Source organism: Tiliqua scincoides, chromosome 3 (assembly GCF_035046505.1).
Source record: "Tiliqua scincoides isolate rTilSci1 chromosome 3, rTilSci1.hap2, whole genome shotgun sequence".
Lineage (NCBI taxonomy): Eukaryota > Metazoa > Chordata > Lepidosauria > Squamata > Scincidae > Tiliqua > Tiliqua scincoides.
This window is the reverse complement of record NC_089823.1, coordinates 240,473,079-240,494,400: the sequence shown is the minus strand read 5'-3', so window position 1 is coordinate 240,494,400 and position 21,322 is coordinate 240,473,079. Positions and strand designations below refer to the sequence as shown.

At 48.6% G+C, this 21,322-nt stretch overlaps 1 protein-coding gene across 1 annotated transcript; it reads right to left on the bottom strand.

Annotated features, from left to right (window-relative positions):
- Positions 1–1,112: 1,112 nt before the first annotated feature.
- OSTN (osteocrin) lies at positions 1,113–15,312 on the bottom strand. The gene is made up of 5 exons (XM_066622362.1): positions 15,244–15,312; positions 10,735–10,833; positions 8,512–8,732; positions 5,171–5,264; positions 1,113–4,530 (listed from the first exon to the last, which is right to left on the bottom strand). Exons 2-4 carry the CDS (start codon positions 10,831–10,833, stop codon positions 5,180–5,182), a joined length of 405 nt encoding a protein of 134 aa, XP_066478459.1. The 5' UTR covers positions 15,244–15,312; the 3' UTR covers positions 1,113–4,530; positions 5,171–5,179.
- Between the last annotated feature and the right edge of the window lie 6,010 nt (positions 15,313–21,322).

Below are 21,322 nucleotides of genomic sequence, written 5' to 3'. Positions count from 1 at the left end.
CTTAGGACCAAGCTAGACAATCAATTCAATTTCAACAACCTTTAATGGCATAGCAAGCTAGACAAGCACACAAACGTGTGATGCCGGCAACCTTCCCACCAAGGATAAGAACATAAGAACAGCCCCACTGGATCAGGCCATAGGCCCATCTAGTCCAGCTTCCTGTATCTCACAGCAGCCCACCAAATGCCCCAGGGAGCACACCAGATAACAGGAGACCTCATCCTGGTGCCCTCTCTTGCATCTGGCCTTCTGACATAGCCCATTTCTAAAATCAGGAGGTTGCGCATACACATCATGGCTTGTACCCTGTAATGGATTTTTCCTCCAGAAACTTGTCCAATCCCCTTTTAAAGGCGTCCAGGCCAGATGCCGTCACCACATCCTGTGGCAAGGAGTTCCACAGACCAACCACATGCTGAGTAAAGAAATATTTTCTCTTGTCTGTTCTAACTCTCCCAACACTCAATTTTAGTGGATGTCCCCTGGTTCTGGTGTTATGTGATCCTGGCTGAGACTGGCATGCATAGGAGGAAGGGGAATTTCCACTTGTCCCCTGCAAACCAAAAATGTCCCCTCCAAAGCAGCAGTTAGCAATCTGAGGCAACTGGCACTTCAGGAGCTAATTGCCAATGGGGGGCTGACCACAAGTCCTTGTCTTGACCAGAATCCCCCCAAGTGCCTACATTTTACAAATAGGAGGCCTTTCAGAATGGAAGCGTGCCTTTATTCCATGCATTTGTTTGCGTGTCTGGTCTGGTCCTCAAGCCCTGGTCAGCAGCAGATCTCATGGCTGTGGGACTGAAGAAGGCTCACTTTTGTCTGCAGGGTGCATGGAAGAGTCTTTATGTGTAGAGTAAACACATAAACATGGTTACTCTGCAGGGTGCATGGAAGAGTAGCCATGACCTCATGGTTACTGGCAGGAAGGGCAGCCTGGAGTGTGGTGGCAGGAGTTGCGGGGCCCAATTGGAAACTTTTCCCCCCCAGGGCCCCAGGTTCACAGCTAAGGTCTGCAGAATCTTAGAGATATAAATAAAAATCTATTATAGACTCTATCTCTCGAGTAGAATGGAAAGCAATCCAAATGTGCTCTTCAAACACACAGGTGATTTAATGGACCAAATGGATCTAAGCTCATTTTAATATAAAATTGCATACATGTAAGTCTACAAGGAAGCAAATAAACTGTGCAGATTACCTTTGAAAACTAAATAGTTACGTATTTTGTTAAACCTTTTCAGAGAAATAATTTTTATGCTATTCTAGAACATATTATGTAATTCAAGTACAGTTAAAAAAAATTCAAAATATAAACACTATAAACAAACACTACTGACTTTTTAAGAATTCAGAAGAAAATTAAAATCACTGCTGTTCTCTAGAAAACCTGCAACATTGTGTTAGATGTCCATGCAGTGTGTTGTGTGTGTTTGACAAGATTGGAGCGGATTACCCTCGCATGGGTAGGTGTACACCCCTTAGGTGTGTGGTCCAGCTGGAAGCAATAGGTCCAATAGCCCTGTTTGGTGGTTGACGTTCCCACAGAGCATGTAGACTCTCAGCTCGGATTCTCAGCTTGGGGGTGTGAGTGGAATGTTGGCCACCCTCCTGTCCCTTTTGGATGTCTGCTTCCATCACTGGTGATTGACCTTCTGGCCCCTACGCTAGCAGGAGAAGGAAGTGGGTCATTTTATTTATTGTGCATATTTCTGTTCTGCTTTCCCAAATTAAAATCTGCACAAAACAATTCATAATAAAAACAGAGAACAATATAAAATCACAGCAGAAAACAGACAGCAAAAATAGACAAACCCACCAGTTAAAACAAAACAAAACACCATAATGGCAACTAAAATTATCAATGAGTGTTGGCAAAAAACCCCATCAGCAATAAAAGCCACAGCCACTTAGCCCTGGGTTCGATGAGGACCCTTGCCCCAAGACCTGCCAACTCTGACTGAAGCCTGGAGAATTTTTCCCCCAACCCAATGAAATGCTGAAAGTTCCTGGAGGTCTTGTTACAATTTCCAGAGTTGTTTTCAGTCCCCCTGGTGACTCCAGGTCAGTCTTGGAGAGTTGGCCCCCCCACAGGCCCCCCTGCCCCTTCTGCGTGACTGCGTTGCTGCTCTCCATCATGGGACTGTTGGAAAGACGAACAAAAGAATGATGCGTAATGATGTTGTGCTATAAAAATTAATAAGGGGAAGAAAGAACGAGAGGAGGCGGCCTCATTTAGGCTTTATTCTGTGTAGTGTGTGCAGCGCTGCTCAGGCTTGAATAAGGAACATGTCCAAGCATATAATACAGCAATATAAAGAGCTATTCTGGTGGAGACTGAGAGTGGAAGGGGAGGGGGGGGCAAAAGGAGGGTTCAATCAAGGTGACAACACATCAGTGATCACAAACACCCCATGGCTTTACTGCATCAGTTCAACTCCCAGCTTCAAGTGGTGGCATCTAGCCATGTTATGTGCTGGACAGAGACTTTAGTGGCTAAGGGCCCAATCCTATACAGTGTGCACCGGCTTACTGCTAGTGTGCACTGTTGCAAACGTGTCGTAAAGCACGTCTGCAGCCCTCAGTGCTGGTCCAGCGCCAGTGCTAGGTCAGCGCCGGCCGGCATTGGGCTAGTGCCAGTGGACCGCCACTGCTCCGCCACTCTGGATGTGGGAGCGTGAGGGGAGGTGGAGAGGAGGCGTTCCAGGGAGGGGGGAGGGGGTAGAGGGCGAAGAGAGGGCAGGGAGGAGGTGTGCCGGGGAAGGAGGGGGGCGGGAGACAAGTGGGACCAGTGAAACTTTGCTCCACCAGATCCTGAGCCTCCATGTCGGGCCGCTGACATGTCAGTGTGTCTACGGAACAAACTTCTCCCTGCTCAGGAAATCCTGGGAATGTAATTCTGCAAAGGATTTATAACAGAATTCTTAGCACCAGCACCAAATTACAACTTCCAGGATTCTTTGGGGGAAGTCACATTAGTTTAAACTGGACCAGATATACAGGTCCAGCCTTTTTATACACAGATTTTTTTATACAGGGACTTGACTCAACATGAATTGCGCCTGCAAATGAGAAGGAATGTGCTGATTCCTCTAGAAGGGGAAAAATGCACCCCTTTAAAATCAGTTTAAAGCCATTTAAGCGACGTGGAGACCATTTTAAGGACCAGTTTAAGGACCATTTCAGCGATGTGGAGAGGGGGGATTTGCTGCATGGGTAACAGTCTATCCTCCATATCTACTTTACCCAGGCTTCGTGCACTGGAGAGGACACTGTTCCAGAACCACTATTCAGAGCGCGATACCATAGTCTTCCAAGACTGAAGGATGCCAACTACTAAAATCAGTTTAAAAAACTGAACAGTCCTTTAACAACAGCCTTCTTAATGAGAGAGAGAGAGAGAGAGAGAGAGAGAGAGAGCAGCTGGCTGACAATCCATCAATCTCCCTTCCCCTTGAGCACTTTGCATTGGTGAAGGGAGGGGCTGAGTGAAGTGCTTGGAGGAGAACTGATTGATGGATTGTCTTCTTAATAACTGTTATCTTACATCACAAAGGTCTGCAAGGCTGTTTTTAAATCACTGGAGCAAAATAAGTTTGTTTTTAAAATTGATTTGCTATAGTGCGTTTTTTTGCCATCCAAGTGAGTGCTTAGAATGGAACCCATGCGAATAATGAGGCTCAACCTGTACTCTTGATCTAAGCCAGTAGGGATCTAATCAAAGAGACCTGATCAGGCCAGTCAGTGCAATGAGTAGCCTGCAAATGTTGCAGCCTTTCCCATTCAATGCAGAAGCTTCTCTGCAGTCTTCCACATAGGGGCAGATACATGAAAATGGATAGAGTGAGTCAGGTGGAGCTGTTGTAAAGCCAGCTATGGAGAGCTGCCTTGTGATCATGTTCATGCTGGCAGGAAAGGATATTAATTTCAGCAGAGGCACTTAGCTGAGAACCAGCAAGCAGGAAGCCATTTATCAGGCAAGGTGAAGAAGTGTTCTGTGCAGTTCAATAGTTTGCAAATTACTGGGAAAGAAATGGCTGTTCTAAACACTGTGAAGCCTTTTTTGGAATCTAGTCTCTCTCTTTAACCCTATATTCCCAAGGCAGCAAATGCAATGTTTAAAATAACAGAACAGAATGAGTCAGACATGGATAATCTTGAATGTTTGCCCCCTTTGATTTTTGCTTTTTAAGGAAAATTTTAAAACTCTGCAGACCTCTAAGTGATTACTGTACCTTTGTCCAGGTACCTCCCTTTTGTCAGTGAGTGGTCCTGGTTTGGCTACATTTCCTTCTGTGCTCAAGAACTGTAGGCTATTTTAGGAAGAGATATAGGAACATACACACACTAATGCAGGGCAGTGTATCAGTGAAAGAAGGTCTGATCCAGTGGACTGAACTTTGTATAGTTCATACAAGAGTAACATGGGAGGCATACACTTTTTCATGAGATCAGATCCTTAATTACAAAGTCATTAGGTAAAGACTAGGGAGTGAAGCTCACTGAAATGTCTTCTGCAAGGCAGGAAATCTGTAAGAAGAAAAGTCATGACAAATTAATAGGATGTGACATTTCTTAGTCAGAAATAACAATGATGCTCTAAAGAGGTCAGAGAGGAAAGATGCACACCATACACACAGTATTAATCTGATACTTGCCATTCATATAACAAACTGAGACCAGTTTCAAACCTGATTAGCTGGCCTAGTGACCAGCGTAGGAGCCCTGGAAAGTGCGGTTTAATGAAGTGCTACAGTTTTCTGACAACAATTCTCAGCATCTCACTGAACTCCCATAGCCAGAGTTCTTTAAAAGATGCCAGCACAGTTGGCTCAGTGTCAAACTGCTTAAATTTACAGAGTAGATGCTAATATTGTTTTTTGCCCTGGGACCATCACTGCTTTTCCTGGCTGTTGTTGGATGATCCCAAAGACACCCTGAAGTCTCCAGCACCCTCTTTCTCCTCTAGAGGAGCCTGACCCTGAACTTCCTGCCATTAAGACAAAAAGTCTTCAGTCTGAACCACAGTTTTCCTGTCTGGAAATCTCTGGTTTCCTGTAGGAAGACCCACCCTGTTGCACTCAAGTGCTGTCTCGGAGGTGAGAATGACTTTCCAGGTTGGCCACGTGAAGACAGTTGGTGAAGCAGGACTCTGGTGACACGATCTTACCCAGGCTGACTAGCCCCTGGAGTTGCTCAGACGATTTGTTCCCAGCCGGTCTAGAGGAAGTCGGAACCTCCTCTTTGGCAGTTCCACAACTTTCCTGCAGGACAAGAAGAATCAAGGAAAGTGACTCAGGGAAGGTTGTCTGAGTGGTACACATCAGCAGCCTGGCCTCTGTCTTCCCTCACGGCCTCTTACTGCATCACTGCCCCTGCTCATTCCAGTGTGGAAGGGATTGTCTCTCCCAAATTGGCCTCTTCAGCCACACTAGACGCTGTTCCAGAACCACCTTTCAGAGCGCGATACCAGAGTCTCCCGAGACTGAAGGATGCCAATGAAGCTGCCTGTTTGTTTCTGGGCCTCATTTATGGTGCTGGTTCTGACCTGTTAAAGCCCTAAATGTTTGGGGGCCTTGGTAAGAGCTACCTGCCCCCACTCTCCTCTCCGAACACTTCAGTCCAAGAGTCAAAGGACACCTGGCAATAAATGCAGAGTTTGACCTGGCTGACTGAGAGGTCTTTTTGGTCAAGAGCCATTGGACCAGGGCTGTGGCTTAAGGGAGGACTTCTACCCCACAAAGCTGCTGTTGCTTAGCAGCACAGCTGCCAGTGCACCAATAACCAGCCCAACCAGTACATGATATATTAGGCACAGTTTGATCCTGAAACCCTGTCCACTTTTCCTCTGGCAGGTGCCCACAATGGTCAGGGACTTCTTGGTGCTGGCTCCCACCTCATGGCTGCCCTCCTCAGAGAGACCTGCTGAACTCCAACACAAGCACTTCTCAGTGTCACACAAAAGCCCAGCTTCTTAGAAAGTCCTTTGGTGTGCAGACTGCAACTGTTCTCTTGGGCCACCTTGTAGGACTCTCCTCCTTCCTCCTTCTCCTCCCCCACTGGGTGGCTGATGGGTACTTCAGCTGGGGGTTTTGTTCTGCGGCTTTACTGTGCTACCACTTTGTCTTGATATGATTGTGAATACATCTGTATGTTGCCAAGAATCTGAGCAATGTGTGTGACAAGTGACCACCAGTTGTACTAGTGGCAATGCTGGGCCTGCAATCTCTCCCTTTTTTTCTGGAGGCTCTGAAAGAAGAATATAATAATAATAATAAACTTTATTTATATCCTGCCCTTCTCCCCGAAAGGGACCCAGGGCGGCTTACAACATTTTAAAAATAGATTAAAAACATAATTTAAAAAACATATTAAAACACATTAACAGATACCATAAAAACAGTAGTCAGATAAAAAGTCAGATAAAAAGAGCAAAACGCAGCAAATCATAGAGGAATCAGGCCTGTAAAAATACTAAAAGATATAGAAAAGATGTTAAAAAGACCACGAATTCAGAAGGCTTGTTTAAACACAAAGGTCTTCAGGCCTCGCCGAAAAGTCTCAAGAGAGGGAGCCATTCTCAAGTCAAGGGGAAGGGAGTTCCATAACGCTGGTGCCACTACTGAGAAGGCCCTATTTCTTGCCATTACACATGGGGAGAAGAAGAGCTACACATGGGGTGTTGGAAAGAAATAAAGGGCGCAATCCTAACCCCTTATGTCAGTGCTTTCCAGCACTGGCATAGTGGTGCCAATGGGACGTGTGCTGCATCCTGCAGTTGGGTGTCACTCACAGAGGCCTCCTCAAAGAAAGGGAATGTTTGTTCCCTGACCTCAGAGCTGCATTGGCCTTTTGTCAGTGCTGGAAAACACTGACATAAGGGGTTAGGATTGCGCCCAAAGTTGCTGAAAGTTGCTGCAAAGATGCTCAGTGTTGGAAAGGCAGCAAAGCTGGTCAACAGTTTCTGTCACAAAGCTGTGACTGACCGCCATAGCTCATGCCCCTTCTGTAGGGAAAGCCCGCCCTCTTGTGGCCATCTCCAGGAAAGAGAAGACTAATTTTGTTCAAAGCCTCCATTGTCTTTGAAAGGATCGATTTCTGTCATGTGCCCAAACCCGCCTCCCCAGGACTGACGCATCCCAGTTCTTGGCCTAGTCCACAAATTGATTTACAGAACATGCAATATTTTAATATGCAAGACATACACTTTGCACTGAGCATGTTTTTGCCCCCTGCAAAATTCATGAGAGCCAGTGCAGAGGCAGCTGGCTGGGCTGGGAAGAAGGAAGGAGAAGGACCGATCTCCCTTGGCCCCTTGTGCTGCCTGCCTGTCTTATCTTATCTGAGAGTGGCTAGAGGAGAGATCTGGTGGCAGCTGGCCCAGCCGAGGCCTTTGGTCTCCCTGCTGTTGCCACTCCATCAGCATGTGGCTTTAATTCTGCTCCTCTGATGTGACACTGCTGCTTGAAGAAGGAACCCTTTGCCTTGCACCCAGAGTCTGAACCCAGGTCAGCTGCTCAGTGAAACCAAGCACTCACTTTTGGCTCGTGGGCTTGGGATTTTCTGGCAGCCTGGGCATCTTTCAGGCCTTGTGACTACTAAGGAGAGGGCAGAGGACCTCTGCAATTAATTAGTGTGAGCAGCACTAAGGGAGGGCAAGAAATGTAATGGGATATCACTGCCTCCTTCTATGGCAATCATGTCAATAACATCCACTTATTGGCTAGATTCTGCATTGGAAGGCAGAAGCAGGCTGAGGTCTTATTGAATAACTGGGCAGAAAACACTGGCAAGAGTGGGAGACTGAAATGGTGCTGTCATTTCACCAAGTGGGGCGGAGGGTATATGGTGGACATGCCAGCAATACTCAGATTTCTGGGCATGAGAGCAGCTTTCTGCCCCATTCTGCTTCCAATGAGCAGGGTTTAGCTTCACAATGACCTTATGAGGTAGGTTTGGCTCCAAGAGAGCCCATGCAAAGCTACAGCCCAAAGCAGGGTAATGTTTTTTATTAGGACCAGCCAAAAGAGAAGAAAATAAAAGACAGCAAACTTTCAAGTTCTACAGAACTCTTCATTGGGCAGATGGTAAGTGGGGGGAGGGACATGTTGCAGAAGCCCTGACAGCCTGCTGTTGTGGAAGTTATGCAGGCCTGGACCAACCCCAGCAAGATGTGAGATGATTTCAGGACACACACAAGGATGCTTAGACAAAAGAAAAAAATAGTTTGACAGTCCCGTCTCCCCCTGCCCCTGACATTTCTGGCAATATAAAGCCTGATAGCTAACTCCATCCAGTCTCCAGCACTCCTCTGAAACTCTTGGATTCCTTCCAATGGAGAGGTCAGAAAGAAAGCAGAGCAACACAGTGCAGGAGAAGAATGTCAGGCATCAACACTTACTAGTAGATACAAACATCCCAGTAGTGCCCTGTCCTCTCACAAGCAGCCCCAATCACCAAGGAAGGAGACCCTGAATGCTTTGAAATTTGTGGGCATTTCAAATCTCCCACCTCTGGTTGGCCTTCAGGTCCACAGAGCCAGCTGAGAGCCTGTCAAGTGGAGAGCCAAATCCCGGGAAACTTCGCTTCTTCTTGGTTTCAGTGGCATCGTTCTCAAGAGAGACCAACTCATCCAAGAGCAGCAGTTTGGCGGCCAGGTCAGTGGATGACTTGCCCCCACTGGAGCGGGGAGGAGGGTGCACACCCAGGACTAGGGAGGAGTCCAGTGGCTGCTGCAAAGGAAAAGGAGAAAAACATCTGGGCACTCAAGCCCTCTGCCACTAGTATGAAACATGGATAGAGACCAGTCCCACTGAAGAGCTCTCAGAGAGGTTTCTCATTCTCAAAGGATGAGAACCCCAAGAAACAGAAAGCCAAGAAAGAGAGCTGGTTGTAATGGCCAGAGCAAAGGTGCCTGCTCTCAACAGAAGAGAACCCCATCACTCTTTAGAACAGGGGTGTCAAACCTAAGGCCCGGGGGCCGGATGCGGCCAGCGGAAGCTTTTTATTCGGCCCTCAGGCGTTCAGCTGCTAGGCAGTGCTGCGGTGTTACTGCTATAAGCACAGCCCACATGAAAATTGAAATACTTGAAATATGATCAAATTTCTCTTTTGTCATTGGCAGATAATGAGTTCCTAAGTGAAAAAGGTGCTCATTTTTTGTTATGACCTGATTAATGACATCATTTCCTGCCTAATGACATCACTTCTGGCCCTCAGCAGGCACCATGATTGCTGTTCGGCCCTTGGTGTGAAACGAGTTTGACACCCCTGCTTTAGAAGGTCCTTTCCTGACATGCATGGGGTGGTTCAAGGTGGAGCAGCTCCAATGAAATGCAAATTTGCATGTTTCTTGAAAATTGGGAGGACATGGTAGAAATTAGTCAGAGATGTGAAAGCAGGAGCTCACAAGGGAACGTGATTTGCTGTCATTCAGATTTGTGAACAGAAACACACACAAGCACATGTGCACAATGGCCAAATCTTGTGGCATGTTTGTACTTCATGTGCTCTTCCATCATGCAGTCTGGCAAGTCTGCACAGATCTATTGATTTCAATGGGACTTAGGGCACAATCCCAACTGCGCCGGCCTGGTAGAGTCACAAACGTGCTGTAAAGCATGTTTGTGCCTCTGTGGAGTTGCCTGGACTGGCGCAGTGATGCGCTCTGGCTCTTGGAGACCACATCTAGCCTCTGCGCCAATGGGGACAGGTAAGTATGCACCAGCCAAGCTCAGCCGGTGCGGGGGTCTGAGTGGGGTGTGGGGAGGCTGGGGAGCAGGCACAAGGTGGTGGGCAGGCCCTGGGCAGGCAGGTGGGAAGTGGGGCCCATTCAGGCCTGGGCTGCTCAGATTTGTGCCACCTCTATAGGTGACGTGGATCCGAGTAGTCCCATTGGGGCTGTTGCAGTATTACCTGGGGCAAGGGGAATATTTTCCCCTTGCCCCAGGCTGGCCTGCAGTCAGTCCCAAACTTGCACTGGATACGGCACAAGCCCACTGGCCTGCCTGTTCCAGTGCAAGTTAGGATTGTGCTGCCCCAACTTCTCGATAATTGAGTGTCAAATTCAGGAAGGTCTAAAATTCAGAGCTTCTCCCTGTCTTTACATAGATCACTTTGGACCAACCATCCACTTCTCTTGTATGTGATGGCCGCCTTGGGTGCCCTTCGGGGAGAAAGGCGGAATACAAATCCAATAAATAAATATGTGAAAGGAGGAAAGGCAGGAGTACTTTTGGAGACTTTTCTAACATAAAGGCATGGAATGGCCGGGATGGAGAAATGAATGCTGGCAGCAGGCCGGAACTCATAGTTGCCTCAACAGGAAATTAAAATCATTTCTGGGGCAATGTTATATCCAGACTTTTTTTTTTTTTTTTTTGCCAATAGAAAGGAAATGGTTAATGGTGATTTGTTTTCCTTTGGGAATATCATGTAACAGACAGGCAGTGACATTGTCCTAAAAGAACAAAATGCTAGAGAAACTTTAGAGATTTTAGGGAAGAAGTGCTTCTGGAGTTGGAAATTATCCCTTTAAAAAAGTAAAGGTTAAATATTGTAGCCTCAAGAAATATAGATTTAACCACTTGAGGGTGCTTTGAAACCAGGCAGCTGAAACATGTCTCCATGCTGGAATTCTGACTGTCAGAAATTGTGGCTTCATATTTCAGAGCGTGATACCATAGTCTTTCGAGACTGAAGGTTGCCAAGATGGGATTCTGGCTCCCCACTTACCTCTTGCTGTGGCTCTGCGTGGGAAGCAATGCCAGGTTGCCACTGGAATAGGGTGATGGCCAAGAGGAGACACATCGTCACTTGCTGACATGCTGGCATCTGTAAATGACAGCATAAGAACATAACATAAGAAGAGCCCTGCCGGATCAGGCCCAAGGCCCATCAAGTCCAGCTTCCTGGATCTCACAGTGGCCCACCAGATGCCTCGGGGAGCACACAAGACAAGACTCCCTGGCACCTGGCATTCAGGGACAGGCTGCCTCTGAAGCCTGGAGGTTATGGATAGAGGAGGAATGATTCCTTCTTCCTTTTATTTTACAGCCACTAGTGAGCTGCACTCATCTGGGTTTAGTGATCCTGAGCCTACACTCCTGCTTAGTGCTTTGCTGGACCAGACTGATGTCTGCAGGCCCCAGCCGTCTTGGCAAGTATCCCAGCACCCAGCAGGCACGAGAGAGAGAGCCCCTGAAACTGGCCAGTGGCCCCCTGGTGGACCAGTTGGCCTTCTGCCAGCCCCTGTGGAGGAGAAGGGTGAGTGCAAGTCTTGGGACAGAACATGTCTCCCCCTATAGAGGAGAGAGAAGAAGCCCTGGCATGCCAGAGACTCAGAGCTTGACGGGTTCTGCCGCCTTGCACAGACCCAAAACGGCCCGCTTCTCCTCCCCTCCCTTTTGTCCTTCTTGGAGGCCTGCTGGATTTTTCGACAGGGCTCGGTAGCAAAGTGGGAAGCTGCAGACAGTCACTACACAAGAAACCACATCCTGATTATCTGGATATGGAAGTGCTGGTGGGGGAGGTAAAAATAAACGGCAAGGTTAAATACACACATTTTTCATGGTGAAACATCTGCACTCCTGTCCGGGAGCTAAAAATAAGCCCCTGTATGCTAATCAAAATAAACAGGGCAAGACCTGCAATACAGAAAGCAGTCCAACTAACACCAGGCAGAATTAGAAGTGGAGGAAGCCACAAAGGCAGAAAGTTGAGCCCTGCTTGTAGGTTGGGGAGGGGGCTTCTTTGCCCTCATCCTGCAAACAGCCGTTGCACTTGGATCTAGGGGTGCATGGGAATCTCTCCACCCTGTGATGGGGGGTTATAATGTCTGTCTTCCATGCTGGGGGGGCCTTCCCGAGGTTCAGTGCCCTATCATGATTCAGTGCCCTTGGTCCACACTGACCAGCAGCTGCTCTCCAGGGTTCCAGGATGGGATCTTTGCCAGGCCTCCCCAGAGAAGCTGCCCAGGAGCGGCCCTGAGACCTTCTGCTTGCAATGTGGGTCCCTGATGCGCAGTCGTAACCCTTTCCTTCCCCTGCGCAAGGTCAGTCAGTCAGACAGCCACCTGTTGAGCAAACAGGAGGCCTCCCATGGTGCTTCAGGAGTCCTGAGTGTTGTGATGGAGAGGTTCTCGCCTCTGAGTGAGAGGGTTGGCACAGCTGGCCCTTCCGTCTTCCCCCAGTGTTGCCTGTCACAACCTGTCAGTCTGAAGGACCCTGCAATCTGTCACACTCCGCAGGGAACCAACCTCCAAAACAGTGTGGAAAGTGCCTCCTGGAGGCACAGAACTGAGAGAGATCAGGAGGTGCCTTCTCTGATGCCCAGAGCCAACGTCCCCAGGAAGTATGGTCCCACACGATGATGGGCCAAGAGCAGCAGGGGCAGTTCAGGAAGATCCAGTTGGAATGGCAGAGTCAAGCTGACTTTCCACATTGTTCCAGGAATAGAAGCCAGAGAGACGGGGGAGGGGGAGTGTTTTTCTTGCTAAAATCCTCATCATTTTGCTTTTGTTCTGAGAACTGGAATTTCTTGGCCAGGAAAAATCTCATCCTTGTAAGCAGCCGCCCCCCCCCGTTTCTGAGGTAAAGCCAACCTGGCAGCCTCCGATAGGAATTCAGTGCCTGGGGAAGAGAGAGGCTGAGAGGCCTTGGGAGGCTAGTTTGAATGGAAGATATGCCTGGATCACAAATGGTTCTTTGAAGTGCCGTTCCGTTTTTGCCAACTGAGACCTTCGAGGGAGGGGCATCTGAGGTTTCCCTGTTCACTGCCAGGAGTTGCTGCTGCTGACAGAGCAGAACTCCGGGTCTTTGGAGTCGAGAGCTGGGAGCTGAAATGAGTTTGCAGGTGCAGGAGAATAACTCCCAGTCTGGAACCCCAATCGTGGACTTGTTCACCTGAAGGAGGAACCTTTCGCAGCCGGAGTGAAGAATATGGACAGACAACCCTAGAGCCAGGAGTCATTCAAGGAAACCGACAGCCCAATCCCCCAGCAGCCCAGAGCATGCAGCGCTACTGACTGAACATGTGCTGCGTGCAGTGTGTGTGTGTGTGTGTGGGGGTGGGGGTCAGCAGCTGTGCCTTTTGAATGGACCTTGCTGGAAATCAGCCGAAAGACCTGCTCATTGCACCAGGATGGCCTGGAAAGCCCTCTCTGGTTTGGCACCTGTCGGTCATATCTTGCTGATGCCAGGAAAAGGCATTTGAATTCTTCAGTCTTTTCAAGTGTAGAGATGTTTTTGTCTGGTCAGGGGACCGACTGCTCTTGTGCTTTTCCCTTTTGTGTATCTGATTTTATCCTGTATTTCAGTTTTTGCAGAAGCTGCCTTGGACAGCTCCATGGGGGTCTGGGAGAGCAGGAAAAGCGTTCGGGAAAAGAGTTCCCAGCACCAGCACTGGGCTTCTGTGTTGCCTGCAGCCTGGCAAGTGGGTTGGTGTTTGGTGCCTCTGCTTGGAGGGGCCCACTTGGCTCTCTGCTGCCCCTTTTTGGTGACTGGCAAAGTCACCCTCTTTCAACAGGGTCCGTCAGGCTCAATCTTTGGCACTACTGAACTTGTGCCATTGGCTAGGACTTTATTTCAGTGTTTCCTAGTTTGTAGTTTTAGCTTGTGTCAAGTTTCATGCTTGGTTTTTATTCTCGCTTTTTATTGTAAATAGTACTCTTTTTAAAATAATAAATAACTGACTAAACAACCAAACTATTTGGACAACATGAAATGTGTGGATAATCTGAAGGTGGGGTTGTGCTCCTGAGACCCCCTCCAAGAGGCATCTTCACAAAAACAGGGAGGGGCAGGCAGACCCCAGAAGACCCCTGAAATGTACTGAGGGTGAATCTGCGCTGTCCTCAAATGGGTCCTCTGCACTTACCCAATAGGCAGCCTGGGCAGTTGTGCAACAAACACAAATGAATCCCCAGCGCGCAAACTGAGAACATTGATGGCGCAGTCATTTATCACTGAGTCCAGATCCTGCTATCTGCCAAATATCCCAGATGTGTTTTCGACCTTGCCGTGCCTTCAGATAATCATGTTTCACGTTACTGGGAAGATGGTTTGGCCTGGAGGAATTAAGAGTGCTTTACCCCCTAATTGAAGCACATTAAGTGGGTGATGTCAGGAGCTGGACCTGAAGAGAGATTATAATCTTGACCAGACCACGTTTGAAGCTCATTGCATCAACGCGCTGGTGCTATCAGCAGTGGCATAGCTAGAGGGGATGTAAAGCAGTAGGTTTTGCAGGGAGTCTCACTATGGCGTGCAAGCGCCCCCTTCCCTTCCCCTTTGGAGCTAAGCGTATGCCTTTGTTTTGCTCCCCCTGCCTGGATTGGCTCCAAAGGGGTTAGTTAATCACGAAGACCACACGTCATCTCCAGGTCCAGCAGCAGTTTACCTCTGAATATCACTTGAGGGGCAGAGAGGGGCTGTAGTGGCCAGCAACCCTGACCCAGTGGTGGCGACAGACAACAGAGGGTGGGGAGAGATGTGTGAGGCTACAGACCCAGGTAACAAGCCATGGCTGTGAGCTCAGGCAGCCACACAGCCTGAGCCTTCATTCAGTGACATTAAATGAGAGGCCACTGCAGTCGCAGGCCAGGGGTGCTGGGATGTCTGAATCAAGGCATTTGGTCTTCATTTAAAAAAAGGTGAGGAATCTGAACTAGCATCTTGACTGCCACTTGTCACTCTTTAACCCCCACCTGAAGGTATACAAAAAGAAAGGGGATTGGAAAGAAACCCAAATCGAAATTCTCCCAATTCCAAATTAATCCATACTTGGAAACCTCTTCCCAGAGAAGTAAAACACCCTTATTTTGCCAGTCGCAAAGCAACCCATTGAATGACTCTCCTCGACCGCCTCTCAAGTTACACCAGAGATAACATGCAGAGGGATTATTTTCAAAAGCAGCTAAACAAGAGAAAGATAACTGGAAAAAGAGACACTAACAATTCCCCCTCCCTTGCTTTTAGAAGACAACTCAAGGAGAACTTCTAGCGGTGCCTGCTTCTGGCATGTGCAGATCACTGTGGCCCGTTCTTAATCCATTAGGAAACCACAGTAAGACATGCAGCGAACAAACTCCATTTGTGAACAGGAATCACATTGTCCCCCACACAAATGGTGATATTTTTGCTGATTCCAAAATGATCTATAGTTTTAAAACAATAACCAAGGAAGCACATAGTTCTGAAAGCAGCAAGATAGTGTACTGTCCAAATCTGGCCTCTCCTCACTCACCTTGGCCGGAGTGACAGATGAGCAGTGACTGGTCCTTCTGGGCTGTTGCTGATTCCCCCCAAACTTATCTCAAATCTTCCCTTCTTTCTCTGGGATTTTATAGTCTCAGATGAAGCCTCCACACTCCAATCCCTTCCTGGCTTTTTGTGACATCATTTCTAAAGATTTTCCACTGCTCCTTCTCCTGAATCTCTCCCCCCCTCCCTTCCTCCCTCCCCTTGGCACATTCTTGCTTCTCTTATTATATTTATTGCTCTGATCACAGTGATTAGATGCTTAGGAAACAGAAGCACAAGAACTGGCTGTTAGGCTGCGTCAGACAATGAGGGTCCCTCTAGCCCAGCACTCTCTTCCCACCAAGGGTAGCCAGATTCTTCTAGGGAATTGGCAAACAGGCGGAGCACCATGGGAGAGTTCCTTATTCCTCTGAGTAACAGTAAATGTTTGGTTCCCAAGAGAAGAGTAGCTCTCTCAAAGCTTTTATTATTTCGGGTCAGAAGGAATATTTTTGCAATGTATTTGCTCCACCTTCCCCATTTGCTCCACCTGTCCACAAGCACCCCAAGATTCCTCTCCTGATCTGTCACAGACAACTCAGAACCCATTAGCCTATATGTGGTTTTGATTTTTTTACCCCAGCGTGCATTACTTTACACTTACTTACATTGAAACGCATCTGCCGTTTTGCTGCCCATTCTCCCAGTTTGGATTCTTCTAGAGTTCCTCACACCCTCTTCTGGTCTTCATCACTTGGAAAAGTTTAATGTTGTCCACAAACTTGGCCATCTTACCATTCAACCCTGTCTCCAGGTCATTTATGAACAGGCTGAAAAGCACCGGTCCCTGGGCAGATCCTTGGGGCACACCACTTCTCATCTCTCTGCATTGTGAAAATTGCCCACTGACACCCACTCACTGTTTCTATGACCTCAAACCGGTGTTTCCTGGTCCTCTCATGTCTCACTCCTTTTATTCCCTGACTGTGCGGTTTTCTCCTGGTCACCTTGGCCCTCCTGGTCACTTTGGACCAAGGAGGTCGCTCAGAGGAGAGGAAGAGGGTCGGTCCCATTTAAGAAAGAAGGATAGGATCCTGCGTGAGATCCTCCCACCCTCAAATTCCTTCCCCCCCCCCAGCTTGTCCAACTTCTTATTACAGGTTCTATGGATTTTTCGTATGAGATTCTTAAGCATGGGGGGGGGGGGACTCAGTCAGGGGATCCTGTATTACTGTTAAATGATTCCTGTTGAGCTTTTGTTTCCCCCCCAGCTGAGGTTGTAGTGATTAGCTGGATGAACCAAAAACCCTAAGCCTTCTTGCAGCATTTTTGCAGGCTCACCCAATAAAAAGGGAGTGGTTAAGTTTTCTGATATTCCCCTGGGATGGTTATCCCGCTGTCTAGTTGCCACAGAATTACTGATGCTATCAGCAATGCCTCCTCTCCGAGAGCCAATGAAGTGTTGTTATGACACAGCAGGGAACCAATAAGGTATTAGTATGAGTCAGCTCTCCTTTCCGTGTGTGAGAGCTAATACCTTGTGATGCCTCTGGGTGTGCCTTTTTTGGAAAAGTGAAGTTACCCCTAAACTGTTAAACAGAGAGCCTGTAACAAGAGGGGGAAGTTGATCCAAAGGGTTAAATTTTTCTTGCCATTTCCAAGTGGCAGCTGGACACCTGACCCACTAGAGCCGTGGTCATGGTAATGCAGGAGGCCAGAACTTCTAGCCAGTGTCCAAAGATGGGCATGGGCTTTCAGCAGCAGTGCACACTAGAGTTTGTGTCACCTGGTGCAGGAAGCCAGTGTGTCACCCCCATGATGGACCTCCTCCCATGTTGTGGGTGGGGCAATGACCCAAGTGTTGGGCATGGTGATGTACTATCACACCACCCTTGCTGGTTTTTTGGCTACACCTTTTGATAGAACACAGATTTTTCAACGTGGTTTATTTCATTGCATTCTGCACATGCAATTACACATCAATTTATATATAATATGATGGTATTATTCAGGAGGAGGTCTGGTCTAGAGGGTAGAGCCTCTGTTAGCCTGAAGATAACATCTGAAGGTTGCCAGTTCGAGGCCACTGGCAGCTCCGTGAATGGTGAGACCTTGAAGCAGCTGACAAGCTGAGCTGAGTTATTCCACCTGCTCTTTGGTGTGAGCGAAGAAGCGTCTTGGCTGCACTTCAAGGGGGAGATGAAGGAGCTGCTTGTCAGCCAGTGTGGGAGGCAACTGGGGGCCAAAGCGCGACCAGACCGTAAAAGGTCCGTCTGAAATGTCATGCGGTTCTTGAAAGATGGAACCTTTCTGTGATTGTAAAAATCCCCTTGGGGGTTCAGAGATAGCCTGTCTATGTGAACCGCCTTGAACAAAATCAGAGGAGGAATCCGACAACCAGAAAGGCAGTATAGAAATACCATTACTACTACTACTACTACTACTACTACTATTAGATATATTGGCAACCTTCAGTCTCGAAAGACTTTGGTATCGCGCTCTGAAAGGTGGTTCTGGCACAGCATCTAGTGTGGCTGAAAAGGCCGATTCGGGAGTGACAATCCCTTCCACACCGGGAGCAAGTGCAGTCTGTCCCTGGTCTGTCTCCCTGGCTATGGGCCTTCCTTCTTTGCCTCTTAGCCTCAGACTGTTGGCAAAGTGTCTCTTCAAACTGGGAAAGGCCATGCTGCACAGCCTGCCTCCAAGCGGGCCGCTCAGAGGCCAGGGTTTCCCACTTGTTGAGGTCCACTCCTAAGGCCTTCAGATCCCTCTTGCAGATGTCCTTGTATCGCAGCTGTGGTCTACCTGTAGGGCGCTTTCCTTGCACGAGTTCTCCATAGAGGAGATCATAGAGGAGTACTACTACTACTACTACTACTACTACTACTACTACTACTATTATTATTATCATCATTATCATTATTATTATTCCTACAAACCGTGATTTTAGCAATTTTGGTCATTAGTGGTGCCCCCCCCCGCAACCCTGAGAGCCCTCCTCTCCCCTTCTCCCACACTAGTGACGCCACTGAGAGCCCTCCTCTCCCCTTCCCGCTTGCCCCCACTCAGGCTCTTGGTTCTCAGATGCCACTGAAGCTGTTAATCTCTGGATCTCAGCCCTGGGTATCACCAGGCTTGTTCTGGTACAACCTTTTAGTGGTGTTTCTCTCTCTTGCAATAAAAATCTTTGGTGAGTTTGAGAGAACCGAGTTTGTGTGCATCCTTTCAGATCATTCAGCCAAGCCGGCATATCCCTACAAAGGGTTCAGCACATGCGCCATCCTGCTTGGGCTTCTCAGTTCAGATTTGGCTTACACCTTCCACTGCAATCAGTGGGACTTCTGAGTACACCTGTCCACAATCAGTGGTGCAATGACACATTGGGAAGTGCAAGAGCCCTTCCTGGTGCCCAAGAGCAGGGGTGTCCAAACTGGCAGGAGGGCCACATCATCTCTCTGACACTGTGTTGGGGGCTGGGGAAAAAAGAGTTAATTTACATTTCAAATTTGAATAAATTTACATAAATGGATACATTAGAGATGCAACTTATATGAATGCAGGTCTTGCAAAAGCTCATGACTGATAAAAGGCCTTGCAAAAGCAAGGCTGGCCTTTCCTTTGCTGCCACTGCTGCATCACAGACATGAAACAGCAAGTGGAGGGAGCCCTTGTCCCACAGCTCACACGAGAGGTCGAACAGTTGCCCTTCACACTGAGCAGTTGCGTCGGGCCAGCTCAGGCTCCAGCAAGTCTCCAGAGGGCCAGAACTTATTGGAGATGGGGGGGGGTTCCCCGTGGGCTGGATTGGGAGTCCATGAGGGCCGCAAGTGGCTCCAGGGCCAGCGTTTGGGCACATGTATTCATGTTGCCCTGCAGCAAGCAGCTTTTACCATCATGTTGAATACTTCCATAAAGGGCCAGCCCAAGAACTCCTGGAGCCTGAGCACTGCAAACGTTAGCCTATGAACGGATGCATTGGCAGCCTCTGCTCCTCCAGTCACCAGTGTGCTAGCACAGCACTTTCCTTCCGTCCTCTCTGTCCCCCTTTCTTTTCCATTCCAGGAAGTGGAAGGAGACAGAGGGGCAAGTAGGGAGAGAGAGACGGGTGTCTCCTCCACCAACCGCTGCCTGAGGCAACCACTTCAGGTGGCCTTATGGATGAGCCAGCCCTGATCCCAACTCCAGGGGCTCACCCATAGTTAGCAATCCACCCAGGGATTGTTTTCTCTTCAGTCCCTCCCTCTCCCTCCCCTCCCCTCCCCTCCTCTCCCTGTATGAATCAGTAAGAACGACTGTAACCCCAGGGAAAACAGACACCTTCCCCGGGCCCCAAAGGCGGTCAAAAGGTGCGTGCCAAAGGAAGTTCTGTGCAGTGGCCTGCCACTCAGTCAGGCTACGGGTCAGCCTGGGCCACTGGTCTGCCTGATCCAAGTGGGAGCAGCCCAGACTCTCCCAGGTGTCAGGCAGGCCAAGTGCTCAGCCCTGCCACTCAAAGGCCATCTAACTGCAGGTGGCAGGGCTCGCACCACGAACACTGTCCATGCGACCTTGTGTTGCATCACTGAGGATCCAGCTTGGGCTCCAACTGTCTCTCTTCCACAGGCCCCTGTTGTTAAAACCCCCTTACAGCAACTGTTCCAAAGTCCTGTGGTCTGGATTCAGACTAGGAAAGTGACGATGGAAGACTACACATGCCAGAGCAAGCCCCTTGAGTCATGGCACTTGGACTCCATTGCTTTTTAAAAATAAGATGGTAAAAAATGACCTGCACCCAAGATTGCCCTCTGCCTGTTCACATCTTAGGTAATGGGGAAAAGAATGAAGGTTACCAATCTCTCTCTCTCTCTCTCTCTCTCTCTCTCTCTCTCTCTGTGTGTGTGTGTGTGTGTGTGTGTGTGTGTGTGTGTGTGTTTTTCCCGGCTGGACTTCTTTGTCAAACCTATTCATTTGTGCTGATTTGACTCATTACCTGAAATAAACTCACACAAACTCACCCCGGCCAAGCCAAGGGCAGAAAAGTATATGCCTCATGATAGAACACGTCGTTTATTCTGTTAGCTAATTGCCATTGTGGACAGGGGAGCATGACAGGTTGTGGTGCCAGACTGGAAGATGCACGGCTGCAGGGATAGCCCTCAACCCTCCAGCGCTGACCTCAACAGTTTCACTGAGTCAGGCAATATCTGCCCTGACAGCATCAGCCTCGCATGGGTTTTTCACCCCTTGGAACTGTTGAATCAAGTAAATGCTCACTGTTTATCTTCAGCACAGATTCATGAGCCCCAGAACAGCCTGTTGCTCTCCAATAGCTGGTACTCAGAGGAAGAGTGCCCCTGAATAGGGAGGCTCCAGTTTAGCTGTGATGGCTGTTGATAGAACTGTCCACCAAAAATGCCGCCTAATTTGAAAAGTCATCTAAGACAGTGGCCACCCCCACAATTCCTCTTGTTGTATTAGAGGAGTGCAGATATTATTATTCCCAATAGCTGACCTACACTCTTTCTGGGAGTAGCTTGTTGTGTGCTGCCGGATAAAAGCTTGTGTGGCTCAGGACAGCCTCATGCTGTTGCCAAATGTCTGGGCACATGGCAGTAGACTTCTTGTGGCTCCAGAGCAGCAGGTTGAGGGCTGGGGGAGGCTGGCACACATGCCTGTGTGGTGCCCATGTGCCCAAGGAGCTGGGCTGTCACATTACTGTTAAGATGAGTCCCCACCTTTGGTTCCAAATGCCACTCAGGGGCCTTTCCTCCCAAACTGCTACCATTCTGGCTATGGAGTGGCCTTCCCTGCCCCTTTCCCCAGACACTGGGATGTGCTTGGTCTACATCTCAGCTTGGAACACAAAGACAGAAATGCAGCTGCGTTGCTCAGAGAAGAACCCTGTATTTATTTTGGTTACAGGAGGCTTGGACCCAGGTGCCAGCTGGGGCTGGATTGTTGTGCTGCCCTCAAAAGCGGCTTGTTAGCAGAGTCCACAGTCAAGTCCTGGGAGCTGAAAATGATGGGGCTGGTCAGACTTGGGGTTTCCAATCCCTCTTTCCTTGGATATGCAAGCCCACTCTCGGCAGCAACAAGGTTGGGGT